At 44.5% G+C, this 19,100-nt stretch overlaps 1 protein-coding gene across 1 annotated transcript in view; it reads left to right on the top strand.

Moving 5' to 3' along the window:
• Nucleotides 1-19,100, top strand: part of FNTB (farnesyltransferase, CAAX box, subunit beta) — a 40,757-nt gene that overhangs the window by 18,799 nt on the left and 2,858 nt on the right. Inside the window, exons 7-10 of the mRNA XM_085895557.1 lie at nucleotides 1,751-1,837; nucleotides 3,485-3,614; nucleotides 7,294-7,426; nucleotides 18,144-18,255. Of these exons, the coding sequence (XP_085751683.1) occupies nucleotides 1,751-1,837; nucleotides 3,485-3,614; nucleotides 7,294-7,426; nucleotides 18,144-18,255 (462 nt within the window). The remainder of the gene's footprint in view (nucleotides 1-1,750; nucleotides 1,838-3,484; nucleotides 3,615-7,293; nucleotides 7,427-18,143; nucleotides 18,256-19,100) is intronic.

Raw genomic sequence — 19,100 nt, 5'->3', positions numbered from 1 at the left:
GACTACAGTAGGAATAAAATAAATAAAAATGCAACAGAACGTCAGACTTATCAGACTACTCTAGACAATTGTGTCACAAGGTGTGTTCTGCACACAAGTTTTCATCGTATCCAGACAGCGAGATTGCTTCGTTTTATATGCGGAGAGATACGGCCGATGACATGCGCTGGTCTTGCTTACAATTCATTCGCCGCGGTGCAACATGTCCGCTGCGCTGGTCACATCACCTCACTAAAATATTTCTGATATCGAGCAGTATGCAAGTCGAATTTACATTATTGAATTACGAATAGGATTTAGTCTAACCAGTTGTTATTGCCAAGTTTTCCTTCGATGTCCTCCCAATCATCATGAATGCCGGAAATTTCATCGCCATTTTCCTCTGCTTGTCCTGCTTCGGGCTCGAACTGGTAAGGCCGTATTCCATTTCCAGCTGCCTGAACTTCAACTCCCGCGACTACATTATCCGACAATTCTCCATCTCATTCAGACCAAAATCCTTCATTTCTCTCACACTCAGTGTCGCCACCAGACAAATCAAAGTCCATGTCAACCATTATTCAAAACCAAATGTTTGATTTTTTTAAAGCAAAAATGAACGAAGCGTTTGAGTCGACCAATCGAATGTGGATACACACAGGAAGCCAATAGAATCACATCAACCACCAACCCGAGTAATTTACGTGCAGCCTTTGTCGTCCTGCAGTTGACGTCATGTGGGTTACGCCCCTTTCAGTAGATTTCGGCAGAATTTTTAGGGGCGTTCCCGAAGAGGTTTGTTTTTTTAATTTTACATTTTACAGAACGAGTATTGTGAAAAAACATTGTCACATCTGAAATCACGATGAAAAACTCCTATAGGACATATACTGTATATATGCAATTTCAGTACTTTTGGGTGTCATGGGACCTTTAAAAAGATTTTTCCCTTAGATCTAATATGGCTGCCAGACCACGTGATATATGATGGTCACTGTTATGAAAATTCTGTTCAAATTTCAAGTCAATCGGATGAAAATTGAGGATTTTATAAAAATGGCCTGTGTTGACCTCAAAAGAGCTACCACTCACTGTATTACATGGTCATATAACACGTGGTAAAGTTTCACTTCCCTCCACTGAATGGTTTTCGATGTACGCTCTAAACAAAATGCAGACACGCACGACATATCTACGTATGACATACCTATGTACGTCACGAGCACAGGGTAAATATTTATGATATGAGTATTAAATAATAGAGTGAAGGAGGATGATGGATGAACTGTGGGGGGGGGGGGGGGAGATTGGTGTGCAGATGAGTTTGACGGGGAGGTTGGTGAAATTCCGGTTGAGATGGGCTGGACACTTGATGCGGATGGGGGAAAGAGAGAATGTAAAAGAGCGGATAGGTTGAGGGAGAAAGGTCAGAGGAAAAGAGGTCGACAGCGGTTGAGATGGGAGGATTGTTTGAGAAGGGATATCCATAAGATGGGGGTGGTTGGAGAGTGAAGAGAGTTGGCTGAGGACAGAGATGGAGGTGGAGGAGTATCGTGGTAAATGCTGGGTAGAAGCTTGGTGCCATTGCACCTCATCCCTTACAAAGGAAAGAGGAGGAGAAGGAGAAGTTATAATCTTCCTAGTTTGTTTTACAGTATAAAAAAAAATCCAAATATGTAAATTGTTTTTCTTTCAAAAACTTTTAAAACAAAATGTTGCTGATTAACTAGCCAGCTTCCCCCACTCCCCTTTTCTTGGCACCTTTCTCTAGGAGTGTTTATTGTGCGGCAGTGGTGGCATCTTTGACAAATATCATGGAAGAGGGTCTGTTTGAAAGAACTGCTGATTGGGTCGTCAGGTATAAAATGCCAACTTAAAAAAAGATCTTGCATTCAGTATTTTTCTTTCTGGTTTTTCCACTCAGAATAAAGCCCTTTCTTATTCTTCTTCTTCTCCTTCTCCTCCTCCTTATTCTTCTCCTCCTTCTCCTTCTCCTGCTCCTCCTTCTTCTCCTTCTCCTCCTCCTCCTCCTCCTCCACCCCCTCCTCCACTTCCTCCTCCTCCTGATTTCCTGTTTGTGGTGACTTCTCTTGGTCCACCGAGTGATCTGCTTCCAAAAAGCTAAGAAATCATTTCAGGAGCTGCCGTCAATTTTGTGTTCTCTGTTTATGTCGAGTGTTCTTCATATTGAGTGCTCACTCCTGTGTATTTTTTGTGCTCATTCTATTTGTTTTGATCTTGCGTCTCAAGCTCGTGTAGTTTTGGGCCGACACATTTTTGTTTTCCAACTCTTTCCCCATACCCACTCGCCGTGTCTCCATCCTCCAATTCCTTGCACATTCTCTTTAAAAAAAATAGTGACAAAAAACTTTATTTGCCTTGCGTTGTATTTCTCCATCACGCTTTCTGCTGATCACATGTCCGACAGGCCCTGGGACTCCTTTCCCGTGTCTTGCTAAATACTCCCCTCGTTATTCTTGTCCCTTTCTACCCTGCCTCAAAACCCTTCCCTTTTTCCCCCCTTTATTCCTTCTCAAAACCATTCTCTTCTATTTTTCCTTTTGTTCCTTCTCAAAACGACCACAAATAATAATTAAATATCATTTATCATCATTCATTCTCAACTCAATTACTTGTTCAGCCCCAAAGTTTCTTTCCTTATCTCCACTCTTCTTCCTCCTCCCTTCTCACTTCATCAATTTAAACCTTTCATAATGACAATTTTAAAATGTTGTCTTCTTGTGTACTTCCAAATTCCTTTCTCCCATTTTGCTTTCCTTCATCTTCAGACATGGGTTCTACAACTAACTGCTCCAGGCTCCACTCCTGCTCGGTATCTCCCAATTCAGTGTCCCTCCACCACATTCCCCTCCTATTCTTTACTTTCTTCATACCCCACCCCCTCTTTGCTTCCTTCACTCCCCACCCCCTTTTTGCTTCCTTCACTCCCCACCCCTCTCTGCTTCCCCAGTGTACCACCCCTCCCTCTCTGCTTCCCCAGCATCCCTCCCCCTGTCTGCTTCCCCAGCGACCCGCCCCCTCTCTGCTTTCCCCAGCGTCCTGACCCTCTCTGCTTTCTCCAGCGTCCTGCTCCCTCTCTGCTTCCCCCAGCGTCTCGCCCCCTCTCTGCTCTCCTCAGCGTCTCGCCCCCTCTCTGCTCTCCCCAGCGTCCCGCCACCCTCTCTGCTTCCTCCAGCGTCCCGCCCCCTCTCTGCTTCCTCCAGCGTCCCGCCCCCTCTCTGCTTCCTCCAGCGTCCCGCCCCCTCTCTGCTTCCTCCAGCGTCCCGCCCTCTCTCTGCTTCCTCCAGCGTCCCGCCTTCTCTCTGCTTTCCCCAGTGTCCCGCCCCCTCTCTGATTTTAAGTGTTACAAATTATCCCTCCACAATGCCAGATTTGGCCTTTGCTTCAACTCTATTGTAACAACTTGTTCATATTTTTGGAACTAATGATGGGTGTTCTGCCTAAATGTGAAGTTGTGTTTGTTTGGATGTGTGTGCATTTTCAGGTGCCAGAATTGGGAAGGAGGTTTAGGTGGCGTCCCAGGCATGGAGGCACATGGAGGTTATACATTCTGTGGTCTTGCTGCAATGATTTTGTTGGGAAAGGCCAGAATGTTGGACCTCTCACGACTTCTGGTAGCTTTGCTTTGAAGCAATTGCGTTTATGACATCATTAAAACTCGGGTTGGCCAGGTCATGTTCCCATGTAAACCCCTGGCTCATGAAGTCGGAAACTCGGGTTCAAACCAAAGTACCACATGTTTATTTGTCTGCCAACGTCCTTGTAATGCATGTAAATACACTGATAGCTATGAATTTCTTCATTACAATTTTGATATATTTCCAAAACCATGAGCCTTAAATTGTGAAAAAAAAACAAAATAAAATATAAACCAGGCACAACAAATCCCACCCATTGAAGGCATAAAGTTATTTTGGGGATCAAATTTAAATTTGATACATGCTTAACCTGAATGTTGATTATAAGGAATATTTTAGTCTTAGTTTGACGTCAATTAAACCATTTTTGACAAAGTTATGAGCGAAAAACGATTTGACCTTTTCGTGACCTGACCTTGACCTTTGACCTAATTGGACCCAAAAGTTAATGGGGTCATCCGAGGTTCATTACCCACCGGTGGATACAATTTGACAGTGTTTGAGCTGGCCGTTTTCCCGTAAAGTTGTATTTTCGTAACCATGTTTTAGTTTTAATGGAAAATTTGTAATTTTAACCGATGACCATGACCCCCAAAACTTCGGACCCTACCGATCTTCACAAATATGCATTTTTCACTATAGGAATGGGTAGAATTATAAGTGTCAAATAGAACAAGGTTCAGTATAAGCTTAGTTTGAAGTAAATCAGATCATTTTTGACGAAGTTATGAGCGAAAAACGATTTTGATCTTTTCGTGACCTTGACCTTGACCTTTGATCCAATTGGACCCAAATTTAATGGGGTCGTCCAAGGTTCATTGCCCACCTGTGGATTAAATTTGATAGTGTTTGCTAAAGCCGTTTTGCCGTAAAGTTGCTAACAGAAAGACAGACAAACAAGCAGTCAGAGACTGGTACTTACGAAATCGTCAACTTTACATCTGACCTTGTCTAATAAAAGCTGTCTCTAGAGAAGGTAGCGATGTAAACCAGAAGTTTCTACGATGATTCTGTACCAAACCATCAAAAATCGAATGTTTGACCTCACTGTGACCTTGACCTTTGACCAAAATCAAATCAGCGCCAGCCATCACCCTCCTGAATCACGTGGTGTAATTTGACATTGGTAGCTTCTTCCGTTCTCGAGTTACCGCGGATTAACGTAACGTAAAGGTCACACTCGACGCCCCCCCCAACTCGAAAGGACGCCGGGGCGAGCGCGATGACGTCAGCGCGCACACGCAAAACCTTTACGTGACTCAACGATGCGTCTGCTCGAGCGCGCTGCGCCATGTGACGAGCCGTGATACGGCGGGTGAAATATTTTTATACAATCTTAAAACGTCTCCAAAACATCCGATTTTTACAAGAATTTCTACAACTGAGTGTTAAGTGTCCTGAGCGATCGCAAAAACCGAAGACAAAATTAAAATCGAAGTTAAAACAAGCTCGTACCGTCAACCGAAGCAAAAATACTCCATTTCTCCACAGGAATTTACGGAATTATTTAATACTAGTAGTATTGCCCAGCGTTGCTCGGGCTAGCAATAAAGCCCGGTGTTGCCCGGGCTTTATTGTAAATTTCCTGAATAGCTGTTAGCGGTTAGGGTTCGCTGTTCGGGTCAGGGTTAGTGTTAGGGTCGCTAACCCTAACCCTAACCCAAACCCTAACCCTAACAGCTTGGCGTAGCGGAGGTAAGCACCGCCCGGGGCAAAGTGGAAATTTGCGTGCCCCGTAGGCCTTAAACTTGAGTGGATTTGAATGGAAAATCCCATAAGGGATATCGATTTATGGATTTTTTTCGAATATCGGAAGTGTTATGGAAAAAATTTATAGCCAATGACCTAAGTTGGACCAAAAGCCATAATCGTACCGAATTTGAATGGAATCCGTTGGAGTTTGTGAAAATGCATCAAAACGAATTTTGAGGGGCCTCTTAAGGAAGACAATAATATCATTAGTATATGTGCCAAATCTTGTTTCATTTTATGCAGTAACAAAAATCTGATGGTGGAACAAAGAAAGGGGCGTGACGAAATATTAATATAGATTATTTTATCAAAGTCATAAAACCGTAATATTCGGCCATCCACAAACAATCTTTACACCATCCGACGGCTTAGCGAGTCAGGCATGCGACGATGAGCTTTATTGGGATGAAAAATGACTTTTAAACGCCATCTTTATCGAAAACACAATGCGGCCTACAACTAGGCAAGGCGTTCTGTCCCATGGGTGCTAAGACGGAAATTTTTAAAACAGCCGTAACTCGAATTGACACACAAATTCCGCCGAACTTCCCTCTATCTTCCAAACTCACGCTCCGTCAACAATACCTGTGGTAACTTTTCTCGAGTTATCATGTTTTGGATGTTTGACCTCAGTGACCTTGACCTTTGACCGATTTTGACCAAAATCTAATCAGCGCTCGCCATCACCCTCCTAAATCACGTGGTGTTATTTGACATTGGTAGCTTCTTCCGTTCTCGAGTTATCGTGCCTACAAACAAACACACACACACACAAACAAACATACAAACAGAGGACGGAAGTCATCAATATACTTACTAAATCTTTAGATTTCGTAAGTAACAAATCGGACGATTACAATATCCCGCTCCCTCCCTCCGGGGGGGGGGGGGTAACGAGAGAGTTTATAGAACACAATGCCCTGCACAGTGTTCTATTATTATATACTGCAATTCAATAAAATAATGATTTTTTTTTAAATCCAGAAGTTAAGCACGACTGAAGCAGTCTTATACATCACCCTTGTACACTAAGATGACGTTGAGTCACAGTTTAGGAGATGGAGGCTTTTATTGATCACTGTGGAACACAGCGTTAATCAGCATCGTACATAGCCATAACGGCAGCCTGTTCTTCATCCTGATACTGCACCCTCTCACATGTCATGCCCACTTTCCAGGAGCTGTACTTTATGGCCCCGATTACATGCACCACCCAAAATAACTTGTCCAAGTACTGCAAAACTGGAGGTTCTTGGAAGTATTATGAAGGTGGCTTGTGTTCTACAGTGCTGAAGTATATAATTATTATTTGAATAGAGGTTTAAAGGTATGTAAATAAATGAATTCCTGGTTTTACCCAGTGTCTGATACACCATCTGATCGAACATGTTACATCAGTTTTTCATGCCTGTTGTTTGTGTCCTTTGTGACGTCTTTTTCAACAGTAAGTTTCCTGTTTGGAATGATTTTCAATTTTGTTTGACTGCTAGGCAGGCAGGCAGAGTGTAAAACTTATCTCACTCCTCTCGATGCATGCACCATTGGGACAAATTCAGAGCCAAAGTACGGTAAAACGACAAACTTGGCTTCCCATTCATGTTCCGATTCGTGTTCAAAATATAATATTCAATTTCAATTAAGTTGTTCCTCCATCATAAACTGATTAGACAGGCAGACGAACAGATGGACTTGAACCAATTGCTTAACCCCGCCTTTCATTGCACATGTGCGGGGTAACAAACTTTTGTCATCTGCATTCTAGGGCTGGTGTTTTGGGGTCGTTGAAAGCCTGATCACAAAGACTCATTTCTTTGCCTTGTTTACTCAAATTTTATTTGAAAATACAGTTGTGCCAGAGTTCTGATGATATGTATTCCCTTCTCCACTACCCATTATCCCTCAGCGTTGGGCTGTAAATCGACAAATGAGGTTTGAGGGTGGCTTTCAAGGCAGAACCAACAAGCTGGTTGATGGTTGCTACTCATTCTGGCAAGCTGGTCTACTGCCTTTGCTCCATCGGGCTCTTCATGCTGAGGGTACACAACTGTTTGTGATGAACAGAATGTCTTTTTCACTTGGTGCTGGGAAATGTTGTACAAGGGAGTCGGGACTATACTGCACATGAAGCCCTGAATCATAAAAGTGCTGACAATTGTATTGTTACGGTTCTAGGAACCATATACATACAAACATACAGTTGTCTCAAAGTCAGTTATTCCATTAAGTATATGTGTAGATAGATCCCTACCTTGTGTGTAGTGGGAAGACACTGGGGTGCGTTGCGATGCATTTTTAGTTTTAATAATAAATCATTATATCCCCTCCATTACGATCCACGGTACCATAGCGATTGCAGCCCTCAGTTCGCTGGCCACAGTGTACCATTGTCCATCTGCTGTCTCCGGAGGCTCGTTTCTCGAGGCAAAATCTTCGCGCTCGCTGTTCCAGTTCCTCGGCTTCCCCAAACGTTCCAATTCCTTCTTGATGGGTCCAGACAAGCGTGGAGTGGGCGGGTTTTCCCGGCCTGGCCGAAACCCTGCCCAGAAAGGGCGGACCCCATGAAGGCCCTGTCCAATCAGGACGGATGATGACGTCTGCTTCGCCAAGGCCCCTCCCCGACCTTGGGGATCTATAAATTATGACACCATCCTCACAGTGAGTGAGAGAGTTGGAGAGTTCGTTGTTGGTTGAGGGAGGAAGAGGTTCGCTGGTTGGATTTGAAAGTTCGTTCGTTCGTTGGTTGGTTGTGAGAGAGCTGAAAAGACCTCTACCAGGCCTCGGTCGGGTCCTGCTCCTGTCTGCAGCCCCGTTCATACCTGGGACTCCGCGCTCTCCACCCGGGCTCCTTCGCAGACACGGTCTCCACACGTGCGGCTGTGGGCCGAACTGCACGACCTCTGTCGGATGCCGCACCACGGAGCATCCCTTCCCTCGGAACGTTCAGGTACCTAAAGAACTGCGACCTCAGCTCCCTCCCTCCGTGGCTGCAAAAATCCTTTGCCATTCAACTGGGTTTATTTTGTCTGAGTGTGTGGCACCTGTCCATTAAGTAAAAACTATCAGTTATTTGATCATTGTAAATCTTGCCTGTATAATTCTCGTGACAAGTCTGCTCTGTGTCCTCTTTTGTAAGTTGCTGTAAAATTGTTGCACTACATCTTTCTTTCTTCCCCTGCAGAACACACCAATAAACTTGTTCCTGTACCACATGTTTTTCCTCGCCTCGTGTAAATAAATGATTGTAGAAATGTTCCCAGTTCATTTTTGTCTTTTCCTTCATTGGTCCAGCATGGTTTGGATCTAAGTTTATCCGGGTCTTTATCCTCAATAATCTGTTCATTCTAGCCAGTACGTCCTTGGCAGCTCCGCTCACCTGCATCCAATCCGGAGTTGGTAGTTGGTACTCTACCGTAGTTTGTAGAGTGATCCGGTTCGGGCAAGGCGTACCGAGGGCGTGGTTCCCCGGTAGTCGAAACCGCGTGGTTAACTAGGTAAACTGATTACACCTGGCAGGAAGACCCTACGCTACGAGGTTGAGGTATTGGCATCCACGGTCAGTTAAGCGACCCGCCGCGTCCTACAATTCTGGGAGTCTGGTGGGAGATGACGTAACTTCCCCCACCTAGTGGTCGTTCTCGCCACCGGACTCTGGCCCGCAACAGTATTAAGCCTCCCCCCCCCCCCCCGCCACCATAGCATAGGAGTAGGCTTATTGCTGTTGTAGGGTTTGTTTCTACAATTGCCGCCCTCAATTCTTAATGATACCATGGAGTTTCTTAGACCTCTAGGAGTAATAAATCACCATTTAGAAAAAGAAAAAAAAAATTCTTCCTGCACTCTCAACACTCCAAATTTACAAACTGTATCAATTTCCGAGCTGTATATTGGAGCCGGTAGGGACTTTCCGAATTAAATTATGCATCAATAATGTGAATAGAAAGTATACAGGTTGGCCAAATTTTTGACCTTGATCTAATTTTAAGGTTATGACTTAATTAGTCATTTTAACATTTTTCACCACAACTCGACAAAGTATTATCGAATCGGAACAAAATTGTCCTCTCTAGATAGTTTAGGGCAAGGTGCATGTAAACTTCATTTACATTATACTCCTCTGGGTTAAAGGTCAAGGTTTTACACCTCTTCGAGTACTAAACCAAACCACCATTTGTTTTTCTCCTTTTTTCAGCCAATGTCCGAGCTGTTTCTCGGTTCTCGCTGGGGCTTCGGAATTAAATTTTGCATCAATAATGAGAATAAAAAGTATGTGGGGTTGACATTTTTTTGACCTTAACCTTATTTTAAGGTCATGACCCATTTATCGACGTTTAAACATTTTTTACCGAAACTCGACCAAGCTTTGTCTGATCAGAATGAAATTGCCCTCTCTAGATAGCCTAAAACAAGCCACATTTAAACTTAATCTACATGTTGTTACGTCTACATGTTGGGGGGGGTATGCATTCAAAGGGTAATTAGGATGTTTAATTAGGTATGCCATGCTGTTCGAGTTGTACCAGGATCTCGATGTAATAAGTAGCAATTCAGTGGTGATAAGTTGTCTAGTAAATGTCCATTTCTTTAAGGGGGAAATGATAATTGTCACGTAATTAGACAGGGAGATGGGTTAGGGTAAGTGTGTCTGCGTAAACCCCTTTTAGTATTCCCTGGAGGCTTGCCGTGACGTCGCAGGACAGTGCTGCGGATGGCTCCGCCCCGTGATCACGATTGGCGGAAGGCGACGGCGTAGGGCCAATAAAACGGCTTGATTGGAAGTGACGAGGACTCGAGGATAAAAAGGTTCTGTTCGGGGAAATGGGGTGGAAGAAGAAGATCGAAAAAGAAAGACCGTTTTTGGGGGAGGCTGTTGTGCTCGGAGCGTGCTCGATTGTTGCGCTGGTTCGTTCCTGGATTGATCGTGTCTCGTGGCCTTGCTGTGCCTCATGCCTCACCTCGGTTGGCTCTGGGGTTCTGCTGGCTCGGAGTACGGGGTCGAACGGCGGGCGGACCTGCCTCCCTCTCCTGCTCGCAACTTGGCGCCAGAACTGGTTCCCTGGCGGCTGTGAGCGGACTTGGGCCAAGACCAGGAGGTCGACAGCACCAGTGTCTCCTGCCCCTGACGAGCGCAAAGCCAGCTCGTCCGACGCCAATCCAGGGACTGTTGCATCTACACCACGGGCCAGCCTGACCACCAGGACCAGCTACTGTGTGTGTGTGTGTGTGTGTGTGTGTGTGTGTGTGTGTGTGTGTGTGTGTGTGTGTGTGTGTGTGTGTGTGTGTGTGTGTGTGTGTGTGTGTGTGTGTGTGTGTGTGTGTGTGTGTGTGTGTGTGTGTGTGTGTGTGTGTGTGTGTGTGTACCTGGCTCCTTAGAGGGTTTGAGATTTGTATATCCATTGGAATTGTTTGTGTTTTCCCCACGCCCGAACCCACACCACCATCCCGTCGAATCGCCCCGGATCCCTCCTCTTGCCGAGTCTTATTATTTCTGTTAGAGAAATAAACATTATTAACTCAGTGAAAAGCGACTCGTGCCACCTTCCTCGTCCCGTTTGCGGTAGAGTGATTAAAACCGCCATCTTTGGGTTATAAAAAAAATAAACCGCCTCCATCATTTCGGCTCATTCTACGTTGGCGGGACTGTTCAAGTCCCGTGGACGTCACAATATTTCCCCTCTGGGTTAAAGGTCGAGGTCAAATGGCAATCTGAAAAAAGTGAGATTTTTGTCATTGCTCAATATTGCCAATGTGGAATCTCAAAGACTGCTTGACCTCCCTATATGCTCTTACATCATAATAGTGTATCAGCACTGAGGGTGTGCACCTGATATTTGATTCGGGTACTTGACCTACTTTTTTGGATTGCGACCTAATTAACTTTTTTATCATAACTTGAATACTTTTCCTCTGCTTTTCATGATGTTGAGTTTTATGGATAGATTGCAGATGGGGACACATTTTCTTAATCGACACTCTATCCCTGAATGTTGAAGTTCAAGGTCATATTGTGGTCCAAAAAAAAAAGTGGTCGTCATTGGATCACTGGCCAAGGGTGAGTTGTGGGTGATCACCATGGGTAAGCCTCACCCGAGGGTTACCCTTTGTGATCGCAGATATCTAGTCTGATATTTTCTTTAATATCATCATGTCTGCAAAATGATAGCACTCACATCAGGCACCCTTTTTGATTGACTTCTATGACCTTATTATTATTATTTTTTTTATTATCCCCACACTTTTTGTGGCTCCCTCTATCTGTCTCTGTCCGTCCATCTTTCTGTCTGTCACACTAACTCCTAAACGGTTTTGCAGAAATTCACTAAGTTCGGTAGTTGTGGTCACCACATGGCAAGAAGGTGCGAGAGCAGTATCATTTTTGGCCCCGCCCTCTGGTGGGGTCAGAAGGTCAAATACCAGAAAATGCAATTACAGACACATTTTAAAACATTTTTTTTCAATGAAACTTTGTATATGCAATCAACATTGGGAATGATGTGAAAAGGATACAAAGGTATAAACTGAAAAGATAAACAAGATGGCAAAAAGATGGGATAAAAATCAACAACATGGCAAAACGTTTTTCCAGGAATTGACCAAATATCAAATTATGAGTTTAAAAAAACAAATCTGTTTTGCCCCAAATTCCCACCCCCTGGGGCATGAATCGGCAGTCAAATCCAAAAACTCATGACATATTTCATGCATCCTTCAATGTTGATTGCAAATCCAAAGTTTCATTTTAAAATGTTTTCAATATGCCCGTAATTGCACTTTTGACCCCTCCTCAGGGCTCCAGCTGGCGGGGCAAAATAATACTGCCCTCGCACAGTCTTGCAATATGGTGATCATAACGATCAAGTTTGGAGAATTTCTGTACAACCATTTCGGAGGAGATAGCATGACTGACAAACTGATAGACAGACAGACATAGACGGAGCCAGTTACAATGTCCCCCCTTCTCCACCCCCCTCCCGTTTTCTTAAGATTGGGGATAATAAACTAATTGCCCCAACCAGCTGTTCCATTATTTCTATTTATTGCAATGCTGTGCTCCCAGGAATGTGCAATTATTTTCCCCATTAAAATATGAAAAGTTGTATGTGTCATGACCGTATCTGTGGTGCAATGGATTGATTTTTCAAGATGAGCAACATTTGGATGATTGACCAGTAGACTGAGCAGTGTACACTTAATCAAATGGACTTTATACCCAAGAGCCACGTATCTGGTGATGCTCAGGTGAAAGCCGTATCTTTGCTGAAGATTAACCTGAAGGGGGAGATTGTTTCTTATTGTGTGCACAAGAATGTGAATGACAAGAAACCCAAAATCATATGGGTCTGTCGATGATTATGCAACATCAGAAATATAATTTGATATTTCATGAGAAGAGTTGAACTTGAATTTACAATTCTTTGCATTTGAAGTGCAAATCAAATTAAATTGCTTATTGCAAAAACTAGCAAGTTGCGCGTGCCCACATGGGTTTCCAAACGGGGTAGGGATGCGGAGGCAAAAATGCAAATGGCGTCTTCTGTCATCGAGCCGGCAAGCTGGGAGCAACAATTTGCATCTATTACCATATCTGACATAATTTAAATTCTCTAATGGTGGTGAGGTGCTCCATTTGAAGCAGTTGGTTTGATATTTGTAGCTTTTTGATGCTTAGGCCTTCGTTATTTTATAACTTGGTTTACACAGCTCTTCAGCTAAAATGTCGGGTCGGTAGGTCGAAATATAAATATAAATATAATTTCAAATTTTAGAAATTATATATTTTTATGATTTTTTTTTTGGATGTTCCATGGAAAAGACAGGGTAGGTGGGGGGAAAATAAATATAAATCCTGGACCAGGAGGATCTAAGAAGACATTGAAGATGGAAGACCATTCAAATGCAGGATGCCCATGTTCACTGTATCATCTGATGTGAAAAACAATAAAGAAGGATTAAAACTTGTTTTTACAATATAGTTTGGCATGTTTTTCTTATAGAAACTTGTTGGATCATCAAACAAATGGAAACAATGCTGAGAAAATTATTGTCCAAGTTGTAGATGTGTGCGTGCACACCGGTGCATAGTGCTGGATATGATTAAAAAAAGGTGTCTACTCAGAGTCAACATGCTCAAAACGATCAATCAGAGCCATAACCAGCTCTTACTTTTCAGCGGGCATCTGATCGTACCGTCTCCCCATCCCCATGAGCACATCAAAGGCTGATTTCTGGTCCATTGAAGGCTGAATATCAGCATCTCGCAGGGAAACTTTGACATACGTGGCACCGAAATCTTTCAATACGAACAGCGGTGTCAAACTTTCAACGGAAACAAAATCGGCTCGATCGAGAGTAGCCTGCGAATCATCCCTGCTGCTGCACTGAATTGATGCAATAGTTCTGCCAGAATATTCGTCGTCAAGATGTTGCGTGATTAAATCACCAATACAGTCACTCGAATTTATACCGCTCACATACTTCTTAACAATCACTTTCGCCCCAGAAACCACAATCAATCTGAACCACGCTGGCCATTGCTCAGACGCCATGACCGAAGACTACTGCACAGTTTGGTTTATGGTGACTGCATTTTGGTGCGCGCGCGCGAAATTATATTTTGAAAATAAATGCCGACATTTATATTTCGGGTTTTGAAACTTTTGCACCTTCGGCGGCAAATTTATAAATATAAAAGGCTAAAAATGTGTTTTATATTTATATTTCATTTCGGCAAATATACCTGTGCTGTATCATGTGATTGGGTTTTCGTATATCATGACTCGCCCGCTAGGGGTGGCAGGAATGTACATCAGGACGTGCAATAAAGCAGAGTTGCTGCTAACACTCTTGCTTCTCGTGTTCCACTGCACCTCGTACACCACAATACCGTCGGTGGATCTGAAAACCAAGTTATAAAATAACTAAGGCCTTCGGGTCTGCATTAAAAACGTGTATTCAGGTCAGGTATGGGAGCATGTGCCAGAGCAGCGTGTCGCTGCGTCCACTTTCCGCCAGTACTCCAGGGGCCTCCATCTGGCCATCCCCCAGGCAGATGCCTGGCCCATCCCAATCTCCTTGAAATGCCGATCAACCTGCTGCAACCACGAGGCACGTGGTCGGCCCAATGGCCTCCTCCACTCATGAGACTCCCTCGCTGAGAGAATCTGGTGAGCAGGATCAGCGTCAGGAAAACGAGCCACATGTCCATACAGCCGCAGCTGACACTCACGGACGATGCAGGTAACAAATCTCATCCGAGTCTCTCTGAGAAACTGCTCGTTGGACACAAAGTCTGACCAGCGATCACCAAGGATTCTCCGAAGAGACCTGGTTCCAAAGAAATTAAGTCTCCGTCTCAGATCTTTGGTCAGAGTCCAAGTCTCACATCCATAGAGCAAGACTGGAAGCACCAAAGACCTGAAGACTCGGACTTTCGTCCTCCCGCACAGGAACCGGCAGCACCACACCCCATTATCCATTGCATCCATGTCTCCCCAGGCTCGACCCAGACGTCTGTTGACCTCTGAATCACAGCCAGCAGAGACATGAATATCACTGCCGAGGGAAGTGAATCTCTCCACGATCTCAACATCCTCACCACAAACAGGCACAGACAGGACAGCAGCATCCAATATGTCATTGAAAGCCTGGATCTTAGTTTTGATCCAGGAAACCAGTAATCCCAGCGGCTCCGACTCCTCATTCAGCACCTCGAGGGCCCCCAAAAGGATATCTAAAGTCTCCGCAAAGATGACTGCATCTTCTGCGAAATCAAGGTCAGAGATCTTGGCATTCCCAAACTTTGCACCGCAGCTTGATCTCTCAAACATCCTCCCTTGTATCCAGTCCATGCAAGTGCTGAAAAGTGTGGCGGCCAGTACACACCCCTGACGAACCCCAGTAAAAACTGGAAATAAGCCAGAGATGGTACCACCACATCTCACAGCACTCTCAGTAACAGAGTAGAGTTCAGACATCAGATCGATCAGTTTTGGGGGCACCCCACGAAGACCAAGAATCCTCCAGAGGGCATCCCGTTTCACTGAATCGAACGCTTTACAGAGATCAACATAGGCTGCGAGCAGCCCCTGCCGAAACTCTCGTCTGCGCTCGGTGAGGACCCGAAGAGCAAGGATACAGTCAATCGTTGACCTCTTTGGTGTAAAGCCTGACTGCTCTGGACGCTGGTGCTCAAGCAGATGGTGGCGAACCCTATCGAGAATTATCCGAACAAAGACCTTGCACGGCACTGAGAGCAGCGTCACCCCTCGGTCGTTGTTGCAGTCTTGGCGATCACTGTTCCCTTTCCAGAGAGGGACAAGGCCCCTCTTCCTGTCAGTTGGGATGATGCCTGTGTTCCAGGCACAGCACAGAACTGCATGCAATGACACGAGTGCAGCATTTCCACCAACCTTGAGAAGTTCAGCATGGTTGCCACAGATCCCTGGAGCTTTACCCCATTTCAACCCGTTCACTGTAGCCTGTACTTCCACAAGCGAAGGTGGGCCACAGTTGATTGGAGGGTCAGCAACATGGATTGTAACACCCCTGACGTCCAACTCGACAGCTGGTGGATCAGCCTGGTACAACCCCTCAAAGTAACCGGTCCAGCGGGCTTTCACTTCGGACTCCTCTGTCAAAAGCCTACCACCCCTCTGCTCTCACTGCAGTACACGGAGAGATGGGCTTGGATGAACGCAATGCGCGAATTCCCCTGTAAGCAGGATGAGAATCACTTGACCACATATGATGCTCTACCCCCTCACAGATTCCTCGCACATAGGCCTCCTTGTCCACCCTTAGCTCACGTACAGTTTTACGCCTCAGCTCCATGAACAGCTCAGCTCTGCCATTCAGCCTGGTCCTGCGACTCTGGTTAATGGTATCCAGTGTCCCTTCAGAGACAAAATTCTTATTTGCCCGACGGTGATTTCCAAGACATCTACCGGCAACATCAAGGATGGTGGTCTTGAAGGCACTACATAACTCTTCAGGACGTCCCAAAGCACCCAGATCCCCCAAATCTCCACTCGGCTTGTTCGCAAACTTCTCAGCTGCCCTCTCATCCTTGAGCTTGCCAACATCCAGCCTAGGCTGGGATGGTACCATTTTCCTGGATTTAAGGTGCAACTTCAGAGTTGTTACAAGCCGTTGGTCAGTATTGAGGAACTGAGCACTCCGGTAGACCCTGCAGTTCTGGATCATCCTCCAGCAACCATCAACGAGGACATGGTCAATCTCCTTTGCCACACCGCCAGCGTTGGAACACCAATCCAGCGATGAGCTTGTGGGCGCTGAAACCATGAACTAGCCACCCTAAGTCCATGACTTCTTGCAAAGTCATGGAACTTAGTGCTATTCAGGTTCACAGTTGACCATGGGGGCCCAACACATGTCTCATAACCATCCCCATCAGTTCCAGTCGATGTATTGAAATCCCCCAAGACTAGAAGTGTATCTTGTCTGGGGCACTGATCAACCACAGACTCGAGCGTGGCATAGAATGCATCCTTCACGGTGAGATCACTCGCCTCAGTCGGAGCATAAACAGAGACCAGGGAAATGACACCTGAGGAGTGACGAATCCTTAATCTCATAATACGCTCGTTGACCGGTGTTACTTCAATTATCATTGGAATCAGCTTATTGGACACAGCTACAGCAACCCCTTGGGCATGGTCACCATCAAAGCGACCAGACCAATAGTAGGTGTAACCACCCACCATGATCTAGACACAATCCGGTCTCCAAACCTCAGAGAGTGCTGCAATACCAATGTCAAAATGCTTGAGCTCAGATGATAACAGACGGGTCTCGTGAGTGGAGGAGGCCAGATGATAACAGAGATGATAACAGAGATAATCAGATCCTCTCTTTGTAATAGGACATTCCCGGCACCCACCCGAAGGGACCGCCTCAGGTTAACCCAAGGAGACCGCCATCTGGTGGACGACACCTCAGCACCACTCCGACACACTCTCCCGCAATCCGACCCGGGAATGTTACCCCGTGATTTCCTTCCTATCATCAAAGATTGGGGGTCTCGAAGGCTTTGCCCCAATCCCATCATCCGGTGCGCTGCCCTGCGAAGGGAAGCTGCACAGGAGGTACTCCCACGGAGTGGGTTTTCAGATTTCTTTGCGTTTTTGTGTTTTGCGGAATGAAGGGTTTTACGGTGGCCGGAGTGCAAATCCTGCCACCAACCTCCTAATAAGAAGTAACCCAACTGCAGGAGGACGTCCTCAGACACAGTTGGGCACTGGACATGGATGGCCGTTGGCTCACAAGGAGCTCCTCCGCCCTTTGAGAAAAATGCAAATTGGGTCTTCTGTAATCGAACCGGCAAGCTGGGAGCAACAATTTGCATCTATTGCCATATCTGATGCAATTTAAATGCTCTCATGGTGGTGAGCTGCTCCATTTGAAACAGTTGGTTTGATATTTGTAGCTTTTTAATGCTTAGGGTCTGTAGTAAAAACTTGTATTGGTGTCAAAGCTCGTGATCAATTGCAGATTAATAGTAGAATTAAACCAGATTGATGACTCCGTGCACTTTGGACTCATCAACTGATGGTGTAAGTATGCATTCCTTTCAGGGGAATGGCATTATGCTCACGTGCCTTCTTGTGTTAAAAGGTTTCTTACCCTTGGCATTAATTTTACATGAGATTATATCTGAGCTGCCTCTTTTTTTTTTCAGGTTGAATAAGTTCAGAAAATACAGTTTTTCTGAACTGTGTGAGTTCACTGTGTTTGTAGGAGATGCTGCTTTGAGTTCCACCGGCTGGATGTTCCATGTCGAAGCTCTACAGGAATACCTGCTTGTTTGTTGCCAATGTCCAGCAGGAGGGATGCTTGATAAGCCAGGAAAGTAAGTAAACATGGAGTGATTTGATCTCTTTCTATTAACTTTACAGGTGTCAGGTAGTGTGTGTGTGTGTGTGTGTGTGTGTGTGTGTGTGTGTGTGTGTGTGTGTGTGTGTGTGTGTGTGTGTGTGTGTGTGTGTGTGTGTGTGTGCGTGCGTGCGTGCGTGCGTGCGTGCGTGCGTGCGTGCGTGCGTGCGTGCGTGCGTGCGTGCGTGCGTGCGCGCATTATATAACAAATTTGTCTTTATATAATAAATTTTTATGTATCACGTTTGATGGGTCATTATATAATAAATTATGTATCAGGTTTGGTTGGTCATTATATAATTTTTATGTATCAGGTTTGATAGGTCTTTATATAATTTTTATGTATCAGGTTTGGTTGGTCATTATATAATTTTTATGTATCAGGTTTGATAGGTCTTTGTATAATAAATTTTTATGTATCAGGTTTGATTGGTCATTATATAATTTTTATGTATGTTTGATGGGTCTTTATATAATAAATTATGTATCAGGTTTGGTTGGTTATTATATAATTTTTATGTATCAGGTTTGATAGGTCTTTATATAATAAATTTTTATGTATCAGGTTTGGTTGGTCATTATATAATTTTTATGTATCAGGTTTGATGGGTCTTTATATAATAAATTTTTATGTGTCAGGTTTGGTTGGTCATTATATAATTTTTATGTATCAGGTTTGATGGGTCTTTATATAATAAATTTTTATGTATCAGGTTTGATGGGTCATTATATAATTATGTATCAGGTTTGATTGGTCATTATATAATTTTTATGTATCAGGTTTGATAGGTCATTATATAATAAATTTTTATGTATCGGTTT

Source organism: Eptatretus burgeri, chromosome 9 (genome assembly GCF_056783735.1).
Source record: "Eptatretus burgeri isolate ZD-2024b chromosome 9, Ebu_testis_v1, whole genome shotgun sequence".
NCBI classification, from domain to species: Eukaryota; Metazoa; Chordata; class Myxini; order Myxiniformes; family Myxinidae; genus Eptatretus; species Eptatretus burgeri.
Note: the sequence above shows the minus strand (reverse complement) of the source record. Positions and strands in the feature narration are given on the sequence as shown.